The 12938-nt window shown below is 42.9% G+C and overlaps 1 protein-coding gene across 3 annotated transcripts in view; it reads left to right on the top strand.

Annotated features, from left to right (window-relative positions):
• The window catches only part of cadm1b (cell adhesion molecule 1b), a 260038-nt gene that overhangs the window by 169740 nt on the left and 77360 nt on the right, over positions 1 to 12938 (top strand). For 2 of the 3 annotated variants that reach the window (XM_028045551.1, XM_028045549.1), the window contains exon 2: positions 12556 to 12576. The exons of the other annotated variant lie outside the window; for it this stretch is intronic. In XM_028045551.1, the coding sequence (XP_027901352.1) occupies positions 12556 to 12576 (21 nt within the window). The remainder of the gene's footprint in view (positions 1 to 12555; positions 12577 to 12938) is intronic. 3 annotated transcript variants of the gene reach the window in all.

The raw sequence follows: 12938 nt of genomic DNA, 5'->3' as shown, positions 1-12938 counted from the left end.
TGTCAATTGGGAGGTTGAATATGGCCCAGCTAGAAAGCTGTGAAAACTGCAGCCAGGATACTGGATTATTTCTGGAGACGGACCAGGAGCAATTAGGAAGCTGTTAATGCTGTTTGTATGAGCCACAAAACGGGGAAGAATTGAGCATGTTGATTCAGATTAGTATATTGTGTTGCTTGTAGTAATTGTGGTCAGTATATGGTCTGAAATTAGCCTTTTGCAGTTGTTAAAGAGGGACATTATCTCCTCAGAGGTATCACGTAAAATTGAATTTTTTGAGCTTTGTATCATGTTACAATGTTAAAGTGTTGCTTTGATATTTTGTCTTGCATGTTTGAGGGATCCTTGGAACTCCTACGTCAACCAATGAAGATTCCTAGCACTCACTCCCACAAAGCCCCGCCTATTTCTACAAACCTCCTCCTCAATCCCCATTAGCAAACACCTGGTGGAACTGCACATCTGCTGAGCTCATGAAATGAGCTACTTCGCAGCCCAACGCTCCTAGGAACGGTTGTAAGCGGCATAAATGGCGTAATGGGGAGCATTGTCTATAAAGTTGGCTTGGATTGGCAAAAGGGTTGTTAGAGGAGCCATGTTGTGATGACTTCTGATTTTCAGAAAGAGCAGGAGCTTCTTAAAGAGACATGAGACCCAGTTTAATGTAAGAAATTGAAAGTCCAATTTCTTTTTTGAGTTATGTTTGACACATACAGCAATTATATAACAACTGAAGGTAACATAGATACTTGATTGTGCCATAAAATGACATTATGTGCCTGGAAAGTACATCATACTAAGCCTTTGAAGGCATTATTGTTATTTTAGTTGATAACTTATATATGCTAATATAAACATACAGTGTTGTTACATCATCCATAGCAGTGGAGGCGTTCACAGAAAACTCACAAACTAAGTCCTTGACTTTATAAATCTAACAAGAATGAGTATTTTATCATTTCTGTATGAAGCACAGCTTTTTCCTACTGGTGTGGCTGTGGTTTGGTTTGAAAAAACAGCTTTTAGCTAACATCTTGCTATGCTAGCAGTTTAATTTTTGTCCTACCGCTTTTTTATTATTTACATACGGTTCCACAAAACCTATAACATAGTAAAGAAAAGTTTTATTGTAAGAAACGCACACCTTTCGGTGTTTTACGCAAATGGCTGCAGCTTTTTTACCATTTTAATTCTCTGCAAATAACTTTGTCCGAGCCGACAACGTTATTAGGTCGCTGACTTTAAGCTTTCACATCAGGTTGTCTATAAATTGTTGGCATTAAAAAACATTAAAATTGCCATAAAAGTTGACTGTACCAGCTGTTCTTTATTGGTGGCAGCAACAGGATTTCGGGCCACATCTCCTTTGACGATGTGTTCGGCGCCATCAAAGCGACTCGGTTGACTCTCTTCAAGGATGTCGATGCACTTGGAGCTCCAGCTTGTGCCTATGCAGCTGTTGGGGTTTGATTTGTATCGACTTCCAAGTCAGTCCCCAACACCCGCGGTTGCTTCCCTTTTTTAAAAAAAATGTTCTAGAGACGATCCCACTGCTGCCTCCCGACAGAGGAGAAGTTGGCGTGGCTGCTCAAAAATTGTTTTGGTGGAAAATTTCAGACATCGGTGAGCGGAGAGGAGGGGGAAAGAGAAAGGGGTGAAAATAAAGAGCAAAATATATAATAGAACTTACTCGCCTCTGAGTGTCCATTTAGAAGAACTCAAATAGAGAGCATAATGTCCGCCGTGCATCATTTGGATGGAATAGGAAATGCTAAATGGCCTCATATTGACAGAAGCACTCTTCCAGAATTCATTTTTATCACACACACTCACTTTCACACGCACACCCTCACACACTCAGATTTCCTCCTGCAGTCTGACTAATGAGGCCTGGGGCTGGAGATGGTTCCATCAAGGAAATACCCCCCCTACCCCTTCCTCCTCTCTCTCTCTGTCTCTCCCTCTGTCTCTCTCTCTCAAACATGCACCTGATTGATAGCAGTGATTTGACTGAGAAAAGGGAAATGGGAAATTGAAAAATGGCGGAGGAAGATTGGAAACAACGCTGCTGATTATAAACTCTGCACGAGAAACAAAAGGCCCCCTTCTTTCCTCCCTCTGCCTCCTGTCTCGGCATCGGGAGGTAGCAGGTGTGTGTCTGACAGGTGCCTGATTGAGGCACGCGAGAGGACATTACAACTGCAAAGAAATAGATGTGCTTAGTGTCCCAGGATGCCGTTAACGTTTTGGGCTGATAGAGGTGATTATGGACGTACGAGCGGAGGCGGCCCGGAAGAGCGGGCCCAGGTGTTTTTGGGGAGAGTCGGGTCGGGAAGGAAGCCACGTTGTTGTTGCCGAAGATAATAATCCATCCGCACAATTAATGGCATGTCATTACCAAGGTCATCAGCCTTGGGGGATGCACTTAATACGTCTCATATTGTGATAATAGAGCTTCTCTCCGTTGGAGACAAACACGCAGGAGGTGTATGATCACACAGATTCTTCATCATCATCATCATCATGAAGAAGAAGAAGGAAAAAAAAAACATGTAAAATGAGAACAACAGTCATTAAGCTGCAAATCCACCGAATTACAAAATAACCTCAATTACCTCATTGCCATCAGCCTTTATTTCGGCATTCGCTTTGCAGTCTCTGTTTATCTTCTCGTGTTTCAGGTTAGGGGAAAAAACACACGCACACACAAAACAATAGCACTTTTATAACACTGGCATAAATTAGCCGCCACCTCTCCGCGGAAAGGCTTTGTATGTTCCATAAACCATGGCGGGAGAGAGAGAGGAAGTTGGCCGACGCTGCTGCGGTTTAATATTCTCTGAGAGCTTCCAGACAGTGAGCGGCGGTGCAGCAGCTGTCTCTTGACCCTGCCGGACCCCCACTTATCCCCCCCCCCTCCCCCTACCACCTACTCTCTACTGGGGGAGGCTGCAGAGATGACAAGTCTGTCAAAGGCTTCTCCTAATGTCCTAATTACCCCCACACAACCACCCCTACACACACACCCCAACTCTCAGTGAAAGGGATGCTCATGTGTTTCTGTACCCAGTGACGGAGCAGATATTGTGCCAAATGGACGCTTTCACATTTTGTGGCGTCACAACCGCAAAACTTCAAAGCGTTTTTATTGGGATTTTATGTGATTGACCAACACAAAGCCGCTCGTAATCACACCCTTTGTATTCAGCCCCACTGAGTCAATATTTTGTAGAACCACATTTTGTAGCGATTACTGGTACAAAGCCATTTGTTTTTGTTTCTTTCTGTCTCTTCCAGCTTCGCATGTCTAGAGACTGAAATGTTTACGCTTCCTTCTTTACACCAAAGGTTAATGTTAGTCAGAACAGATGAAAAGCATCTATGGATATAAAATTTCAGCTGTGGCCACAGATTCTCTATTAGACTTTGACTAATAAAGAAGACAATAGCCTGGCTACTGCCTTCCAATGAGAAAGGCCAGTTGTGGCCCTTGATTATCTTAACAAAGATATGCTGAGGCAACAAATAAAAGTTCACCAAGAAAAGACAGAACCAGTAGAATTTTTCCAGGAGCGTATAATGCACACCCACCAGAGCTTATTTTTAGACATCATTCTGCTCAGTTCTCATCTCCCTTTACTGCTCCATCTGGGATTTCTCCCACTGAGCTGGATTTTCAAACTTTGAACTTTATTTTCTGTGCCGTTTTGGAATGGTTGTAGTTTGGTAATGGCAGCAGAGGAAGTGGACAAAGGCGTTCAGTCCAAATATTGAATTAACATTAACGGCCGTCTCGTTTGGCCTGGGTTCTCTCTGTTCGCAACGGAGAACGGTTGTTTACGGTGCAGGCAAATTCCCGGCAAGCTTCATAGCATCTAGATGGCACGCTACATAAGTCATGGCCAGACGTTAGCAAGTGGGTAAAATTTAAAACGTCGTCAGAGTCAACGCCTCCATCTGAGGGTCCAGACGCTGTGTATGACGCAAAACATAGAACAAGGGGATGTTTGTTTGCTAAGCCATTGACTACCTGGATGCATTTGATTTTTATTTAGGGGTATCATAGCAAGGTACAAATGCATGCCAAACACTTAAAATGATTCATTTGTTCTGTAAAAAGAAAACCATCCATTTCCCCCCCCCTTCCACTTCAGAATTATTCAGTACTTGGTTGTTTGTTCCCCTCACAAAACCCCCATAAAAATGCATTAACTTTCCTGGTCATAATGTGACAAATACAGAAAGTTTAAAGAGTATGAATACTTTTGGAGCTGCTGTGAGCAGAAATGTTAGCAGACGTGTGAAAATCTCCCCCCCCCCCAAAAAAATCGCACTAGAACCCTCCAGAGGATTGTGAAATTCCCACGCAGGAGACCCGCACCACGGGCGAGGCATCGCAGTTTTTCACCAGAATAGCAGAGACTCTTCCCCTCAAGAATTCATCGCGGGTCTTTGATGCAAAAACACTGCCAGATCGTTTTGATCCCGCTTGAATCGCAGCATCGGTCCCTCTCCTGTGGTAGCGAACGCAGCTCTCCCGCCTAAACTTTCTTTCAACAACTGAGGCCGAGTTGGGGGAGGAGAGGGGGGATGAAAAGCCCGCAACAAATAAATAAATAAGAGAAAAAAAAGAGGATTTTGTGGGGATTTCACGTCGGCTTCTGCTTCTGAGGGGGAGAGACATGAAAAAGTTGCAGCGTCACCTGAAATAGATCGTCTGAATGAGGCTTGATGTGTCACTTCGCCAGAGGTTAAGCTTTGCCTCGGCTTTAAGCGGGAATCTCTCCGCTGCTGCTGCTGCTGCACTTTAGTCCGCGCTCGCTCAGCCTGTCTTGTTAACATAACAGAGTGGATTATTGAGCCTGCCACGAAGAAAGGGGAACTCTGTTTACCTCCCATCAAAAAAAAGAAAAGAAAAAAGAAACAGGGAAAAACAGCTGCTTGCTGATTTATAGACCTTTAAAGTCGCTACATTCGTCACAATCAGTGCCACTTAATTGCGTGTCACGTTAAGGCTCTTCCTGCCTCATTTTACGTTGAATTGAGACGTTATGCCTGTTGGAGAGGGGCGTTGTTTCATCACGTTGCCTTGTGATAAATGTGCCAAGCCGAACCCCAAGCGCTGACAGCTTTTTTTTTTTTAAAAAACATTTTTTATTTTTACTTTGAGTATCAGGTGGAGCTTGGCACCTATCGTGTGAGAGCGTGCAAAGCAGCAGCTTGGCATCGTGAGTTGTCGGAAATGTGCTAGAGCGTTCCCTTTTTTCTCCGCACAACTGGAAGAGATGAATTCAACCTAAGCAGTGGCACTGATGTCTCTAAAGGTTGTTAATAACTCTGTGTTTGTCTTTTTTTTTATCAACTGTAGACAGCAAATGACACACTTCTGATCCTACCCCTTTATTGTCTTCAAAGTCAATCTTGAAACTGAGCTGTGTCGGGTTTAGCCTCTAATTTGCACCAATTTTTGCCTTTTTGTTTTTTTTTTTTGAAAGCCTGTAGCGCTCCACTAAAAGGAACCTGGATACCAAAACAATTTCAACAAATCCACCTTTTTTCTTTCTTTCTGCTTTATTTTTCTTTTTTTAAACTCCTGGCATTTTTCAAGGATTTCCCCTTAATCTCCGAACATGGAGGCTCTCTTCAGCTGCACATGTCCCTCTGGCTTTCACACTCATTCAAGCCAGACATCGGACAAAGCGCATCACATTAACAGAAAGCAATTACCCACCTCTGAGGGGATGTATGTAAAATCTCCTTTTTGTTCCAGTTTATCGAGCAGAAACATGCTTTGCGTCTCCTGTAAGCCCACCTGATTATTATGTCCTGATTGACTCTGGGGAGAGTTAATCTGAGTATTCCCACTTGTGTTCGCAGGTGAGCGTGTGTTTGGATCTCTTGTTACCTGTTTAGCCTGGATTTAGTGGCACGTGCGCGCTGATAGCGATAGTTTATTGAACCTTCTTAACTTCCCGTACTGTAAACGGGGAACCTCTGGGTTTTTCCAAGTGAAATTCAGTTAAAAAGATTGTAATCGGTTATTATCTTACCTGCAGTAGGTACCAGAAAGGCAGATAAGAGAATAGTACCACGATTAACATTCTTAGGTATATCTTTTGTGTTAATGGGTTTCATCCCTTTCTCCTTCAAAAGTGCCATTCAGGATAATGTTGGGAATATTCCTTTGTGTTTCTTTGGTCCATATTTACCAAAAACACTAGGGAATGTGTAATAGATTTACCAAAGATTTGTAGGCTGCACACCCACAAAGTAAATATCCCAGTACATCACAACCCAGAGTTTCCCCCATAACACCTGTGAGGCTGGGTGGTCAGGGCGCCAAGGCGGTCTGCCATCATTGGGTCAACTGTAAATCTAGCTTAGTCTGTCTTTACTGTCACTGTTACTGGGTGGTAAAACTATTTAAAATAAACAAACAACGCTTAGCCTGGTGGGGTGGCAAGTAAAGCCCGGTGGCCCGCCAGGCTTACAATACACATTGGCATCCCAATGTTGTTCTACGGTTTTATTGGATCTAACTCTGGTGCCTGTGGATGCCATTGGAGGACAGCGAATTATTGCCACTGTTTGAGAAATTAGTTTGATTCAATAAGGGGCTTGTGTATTTAAACAAATGTACATGGACCACAACCTGTGAATGCTTGAGGTCTTGTCCAAAAATGACATATACCTCCCTATTTTATCAAATCTAACACCAGCTGCATGAAATAATATACAAAGTGGAAACCATTCTGGCACTACTGCAGAACTGAACATCCAAGTCCATAACTCCATAAATTCCACAACTCTGTTCTTGTGAGTTCAGGCGATCAATGCCAAGAAAAATGGGATGGTGCGTCTAGACTGTCCACTTTGAAAACTCCAGTCAGTAGCATGTCAAAAAGCATTGCATGTAGGCAATATTTTTGGTTGTGCTCTATGGAAAAAATTCATGATTAGGCTGATTTTTACAAATACTTTAAAATAAATAGATACCTTAATCTGCAAATACTGAACTGTGAACAGGCCTCCCTGAATGAATCAGACTTTCTAGGCAAACGAACCAGATTTGGATTGAGCCAATGCTGCTAGTTCGATGGTCTTCGTGTTTACGGTGGCTGGTAAGGTCAGATGCTTCGCTCCCACCTCCAGGTGGAACCGTGTTATATGGTTCCTCACATTTCGAAATATTTGCTTTAACTTTTACAAAGTCATGCTGCAGCTCTTGACCAAGTCATCGTTCAATCTTTGGCATAAAGGCCGCTGGGTGCTCTGCATGTGACCTCACTCTGAGCTCCACTTAAAATCCAGGAACTCTACTTTTATCTTTTGATTGACGATGACCATTAAAGCTTTAAAGGTCTCGGAATGGCTGAAATACCCTAAAGTGTATATTGTACAGAGCACAGTGGTAGAATTCCGGTTTTTATATGACAGGAAAGACGAAAGCCTGTTGTTAGTGTCCTAGTGTGTCACCATGAAGAGTAAATGTTTTTGAAATTATGCAAAAAGAAATAGTCTACAGACACGTGCAGAGAAACTCTCGCTTGTGTGCATCTGCCTACTATTGATGTCCAAATCATTGACACGCCTGATCATCCTGAAAACTTCATGACATCTAAACAAATCCGATTTGATTGCTTGCAAATAAGAACACTCTATGGTTTACAAAATAAATCAGAGCAGCCGTAAATCAGCAAAAAGCCAGACTGAAAACACTTAAGTTCAGGAAGCTAGCACCCACTCAATAGTCGAGAAGGCAAACATATGCTGTCACGGTATGCAATTCTGCCGAAACATGTACATATGAAGCTTTGCTAAATCTTCCTGGAGGCACAATATTTATGATTAACTCTGAATAACACTGATAAGGACTTAAAGAGAGTTGTGCAGAGGATAAATTATCCTCGCTGCATGCGCTTCAGCTGTGAGGATGGTTTGTTTTTTCATTTTTCCTGTGAGGTCATGCTTTGATCAATAAACGCAGCGAGAAGCACATGTAGATAAACTAAAGAGAAAGAACTGCTTAAATTAATGTACATATGGAGGATATTTCAAACTCAATTTTTCACCATCTCCAGAATGACTGGCAGCAACAACTTCTTTTCAAAGATGGTTCCTGATGTTCTTCCTTCGTAACGTTGGGGCGAAGACACACACACACACACACACACACACACACACACCTTAAAACTCCAGGCCAGGAAATTACCAGAGCTCCTGTTTTTACAGAGGTGATGCTCAGTTAATCAAGTGGATTTGATTAGCTGGCTGCTTTTTCTTAATTCTTAAGGGAAGCAGTAAAAATAAATCCCTCGGTATTCCACCTCTTCTTCTCTTGGAAAGAAAAATGGCATGGTTTAATTTGTCATCGGTTTTTATTCGTCTAAAGTTGTATTTACTGATGTTTTTTACTGAGACTAGTTAAAGTCCCTTATGACTAAAATTAATATTAATTCAAAAATAAAAACGAATCTGTCTGCTTTATTAAAACTCCTACACTGTCTTACCAGTTCTTTCTTTTTAAAGAATTTAATTTCACACATACAGTATTCCTTAAAGTACATAAACAAGAGTGATCGTAGCTCCAAGATCACTCTTTGCATAAATGAAATATATAGTTTTTTGTAAAGTTTTTTTTCCAACCTGGTCGTAAAATAGTTTAAGAGGCGTTTGGTTGAGTGTTTAAATGAAGCAAACAGGAAGGTGGGTTATTTTGAAGAACCAGACAGTGACCAATGCTAACCAACGTTGGTTAGCTAACGTCTGTTAATCGCTGCGATCAAATTGTCCATATTTGACATGGAGCTCACGCATTAAATCTAAAGTTACAGCCTTTGCCACCAGTTCCAAACAATACAAATGTTCCAAGAAACATAAACAACACAGATTGAGGTGGAATGTAAAAAGAGAACGTCAAACGTCTTGAATGAATGCAGCAGCAGGCTTTAGCCTGAAGAAATTGTTTCGTTTTGAACGTGTTTAAAAGTGCAGAATTAATAAGTTGCTAATGTAAAGTTGAGTTAATTTTGTTTTGAAATCACTTGATATAGTTTATACAGAGCTCGCCTAGAGAGACATCCTCTGATCTTTACAATCGCAGCAAAATCAACATGAAGAGATTTTTATTCAGTGTTGTTTCAATTGGCCGCGTTAAGACAAACACTCTTCTTTTGTTTTTACAAGGAAATATGTTTATCCTTGTTAAAGCTATGGTCTATTAAATGCCTGGTTTTTCCTCCTACTTACATGAGATATTATAGTATAATTTTATTCATTTTTTGGTTAGGGTTAGTCCAAACTCAACGACTTCTACTTCTTGCTGCTTCTAATCGACGTGTTCAAGGGAGGGGTGTTTGCACTGTAAATTTAAAAAGAAAGTGTACATTTTCATGTAAACTTTAAAGTGATTAGCACCGAAAAGGAGTTACTTGAGGTGCTGAAAACTATTTTCCTTCTTCTTCTTTTTTTTTTTTTGGGTAGTTCTGCTATGGTTTGATCAGTTTCCTTTGTGAAGCCAAGCTGACCTCTGAAGTCGCCCGTGTTTATTAGGTCCACACTGCGGGAGCTCACGTCTCGATCCGATTGAAGAGGGAAAAAACGAAAGTTTAAAGCCCACCTCTGATCCCTTCTAATTAAATGAAAACACAGTGGGATACCCGCAGCAGGACCGCGTTCCTCCAACCACGTGCGCAAACACAGTTTTGAAGGTAACCGATGTGGGTGTTCTCAACAGGGGAAGCGACACGGAGCTCCGGCAATCCGACATCTGTCCTCTTGTGCGGCGCAATCGCGCGCCAGGATGACATGCAACACGCCGCAGTTCGTGAGCATAAATAAGTGAGGGAATGTTCTACCTGAAAGAGGGAACTTTAATTCAAAGGCATCACTCCAGCACTGTGAAGAAATGTTGCCTCATTAGTGTTACCCCACTGCTTTTACTGAGCAGCAGTCATGAAGGTAGAGAGAGAGACAGAGAAAGAAAGAGAGAGAGAGGCAATGTGCCACTCTTGCCGCACCGACATCTCTCCTGAGATCTTAGCATGCCTCAGCAGCTCAAAAATACTGCACATTGTTATGGATCCATTGGCATGGCTACAGGTTTAATGGAGACCCTCGAATGCCAAGAATCCGGCCTTTTCAAAACGCCCGCAACGAGCCAGGCTCCAGCAGGTAAATGCGACACGACTGCAGTTGGAGTGCTGCTTTGCCGGCGCTTGCAAGCTCATTGTGCAGAGCGGGGCGGGTGATGAGCACCGGGGCGACGTTTGGGTAGAAGGGAGAAGAGGTGAGGAGACAAGGACGGTCATCATTTGGAGGAGGGCTGGCCGCGCCTGCTTTCATCCGGCGTGATTGACGGATTGGTGCAGCAGGCTCTGCTCTGCTCTGCTCGCTCGAATGCCGTCACACACGCGTTCCTCTGGAAATCTGTCTATCAGTATTGGCTAAGCAGAGCGACAGCCATGACATCTAATCACAGGCGAGCTGGCACCTCATAACTTCTACCTAATGTGCTGCAGGTACAGAGGAGCGAAGGGGGAAGGCGGCCAACACGACCATTACCATTACCAGCACTATTAATAGCCCCCTTCAGAGGCCACTGGCAGGAAGTGGATCATACCGAGGGGTTAGAGACTGTGTCCCCCACTCCATCTCAAGCTCCTGTATTTAGACATAGGTCTCCGTTGACAAGATTAAACAATGAGGTGTCCCAGTATCTGGGTGATACATTTTTCTGGGTTACACTTCTGACAGAGCAACATAAAAAGAGGGCAGAGAGACTACACGTACAAGATGATAATGAGTCATTTACATAATGTTGCTACAACATTATAATTACCTGGCAATTAAAGCGGCTCAAAAGCCTCATTATGGGCTGTCCCGAGGCCTGGTGAGACCGGGACAGGCTCGGGCTGGACTGTCAACCTCTCTGTGTCTTTTTCCTAGATCACCCATAGGCCTCATTATGTTGAGTTGCAATGCTTTAACCGCAAACCCCGATGACTTAATGTGATAGATCAGCACAAGGTAGTGCAGGAAAGTGTGAAGACGAAGGAAAAGGATTGCTAGGTGTGAACTTTTGTTCACAAATAAAAAATCTTTAGTTCCTATCTGTTCACAGGCTTCAAACTGATTTCTCTAAATAGAATTCAGTGGAATCTATTACACCAAATGGCCAGTAGGACTTACTACACCAACGGTCCACTTGTGTTTAAGCAAATATCAGAATCAACGCTACGCTTCAGTGAAGGCCTATTTGGTTTCATAGAGACCAAATAAGACCGAGGCAGACAGGTCACAGATACAGTTGTGGGAAAGTTAAAAGCACGTGTTTTTTTTTAAGGTTTTATTGGCTCTTGTGGCTTCCATTTGATAGTGAATTGTCAGGAAAGTGGGTAATGAAGGAAGGGTGAAGATTTTAAATTACACCACGTGGAATTGTAATAAAATACACAGACATTTGAGGTTTTTAGGGGACACAATACACAAAGAAACAAAAGGGCTGTGAATACTTTTGCACTGCATTGTATCACGTAATAGGAGTAAAGTTTTTACCCAAACTTAAACCTTGACGAAAGGCAATACTTCATCCGCTGAAGTATTGCAGCAGACATGGGGGCAATGTTTTGGATTTCTTTTCCATTGTGTGGGATTTGTCACTTTCCTCAGTCCAGAGGGACTTTGTTGACGCACCGAAAAAACCCACAAAAGGACATAACAAGGACACGTGTCATACCTTACACCCTTATTATACCTGCAGTGACAAGTGAGACGAGCAGCCGCTTCAACATACTACCGCGCATTAAGCTCGGCTTCCCATTGCTCACAGTCTTAAGTCAAGAACCGCTAACATCTTGTGTGAAGTGTCAACGTAATAAAGCATCGTGTGTGAAATATAAGGATTTGGACGTGTGTGGGTGGTTCACAGGGGTGGGTTCTTCATGAATGGCAGGCGATGAATGATGGAGCTGCTCCCAAGGGTGCAGAGCCCTGAGCTATGCTGCAGGGACTCGGGAACACGGCAGTCTTCCATGCCCTGCGAGATGCCAGTTTGGGTGGGCACCGTTCCGAATGGGTGCCCTTCTCTCCAGGATACGCTGCCGGGTCCCCAGGGGAGAGTCTACAGGCTGTGGCTGCTCCACAGTAGGGGTGGCTGGGAATCTCAATCAGGGACATGCATGGAGGCAGGGTGGGAAGGTGGGAGGGGGGAAAAAACAACAACAAAAAAATAAATAAATCAGTCCTTAGGTTCATTGCATTTGTATTTCTGGAAGAAAGCGGGGAAAGTGGCTCATTATATTGAGATCAAACATGGTCTCCGGCTCGCTCTGAACTCTTTTTGTGTGTTTCCTAATTGGTGAAAAATTGCACAATAACAGGACTTGAATTTTTATCGATTTTAACATGCTTTTTCTGCAATTATGAAAAAAAAAAAAAAAAAAGGAATTAAATATGGCTCTTTGCTTGCAGGCTTTCTACTTACAACCTTTCTCTTTTTTTCTCTCTCTCTCTCTCTCTTTTCCTCTCATCCTCGCCTGCGCTGCAACAACACAGGAGCTGCTGAAACCGTGACAGGTACTACTTCTTCCTTCTACCTGCTGTTCATTTGGAAGCGCTCGCTCCTGCGCGTCTGTTGATTGGCTGTCCGTCCCAGTCTGTTCATCTGTCCATATTTACACGCCTGTTTGTGTTGTGTGTTTATTTTCGAGGCGCTTTAGAAAGCCATGCGTTTGTTGTCTTCCTTTAAAATCAACCTTTGGCCACATAGTGTAATTAATTAGTTTGAGTTCCTCTCACACGTTTCTTAGTTCTTGTTGTTGTTAGTTTTTTTTCCCTACTCAACATTCTAGCAGTAACGCTCCTCTAACCCAGTTCTTTACCGTCTCCACAATGTGTTTGTCCGCTCTTGTTTGCATTCTTAGCCGATCGTTACCACT

This window comes from Xiphophorus couchianus, chromosome 18 (assembly GCF_001444195.1).
Source record: "Xiphophorus couchianus chromosome 18, X_couchianus-1.0, whole genome shotgun sequence".
In the NCBI taxonomy this organism is placed as follows: domain Eukaryota; kingdom Metazoa; phylum Chordata; class Actinopteri; order Cyprinodontiformes; family Poeciliidae; genus Xiphophorus; species Xiphophorus couchianus.
The sequence above is the reverse complement of the archived record's forward strand: the minus strand, read 5'-3'. Positions and strand labels throughout refer to the sequence as shown.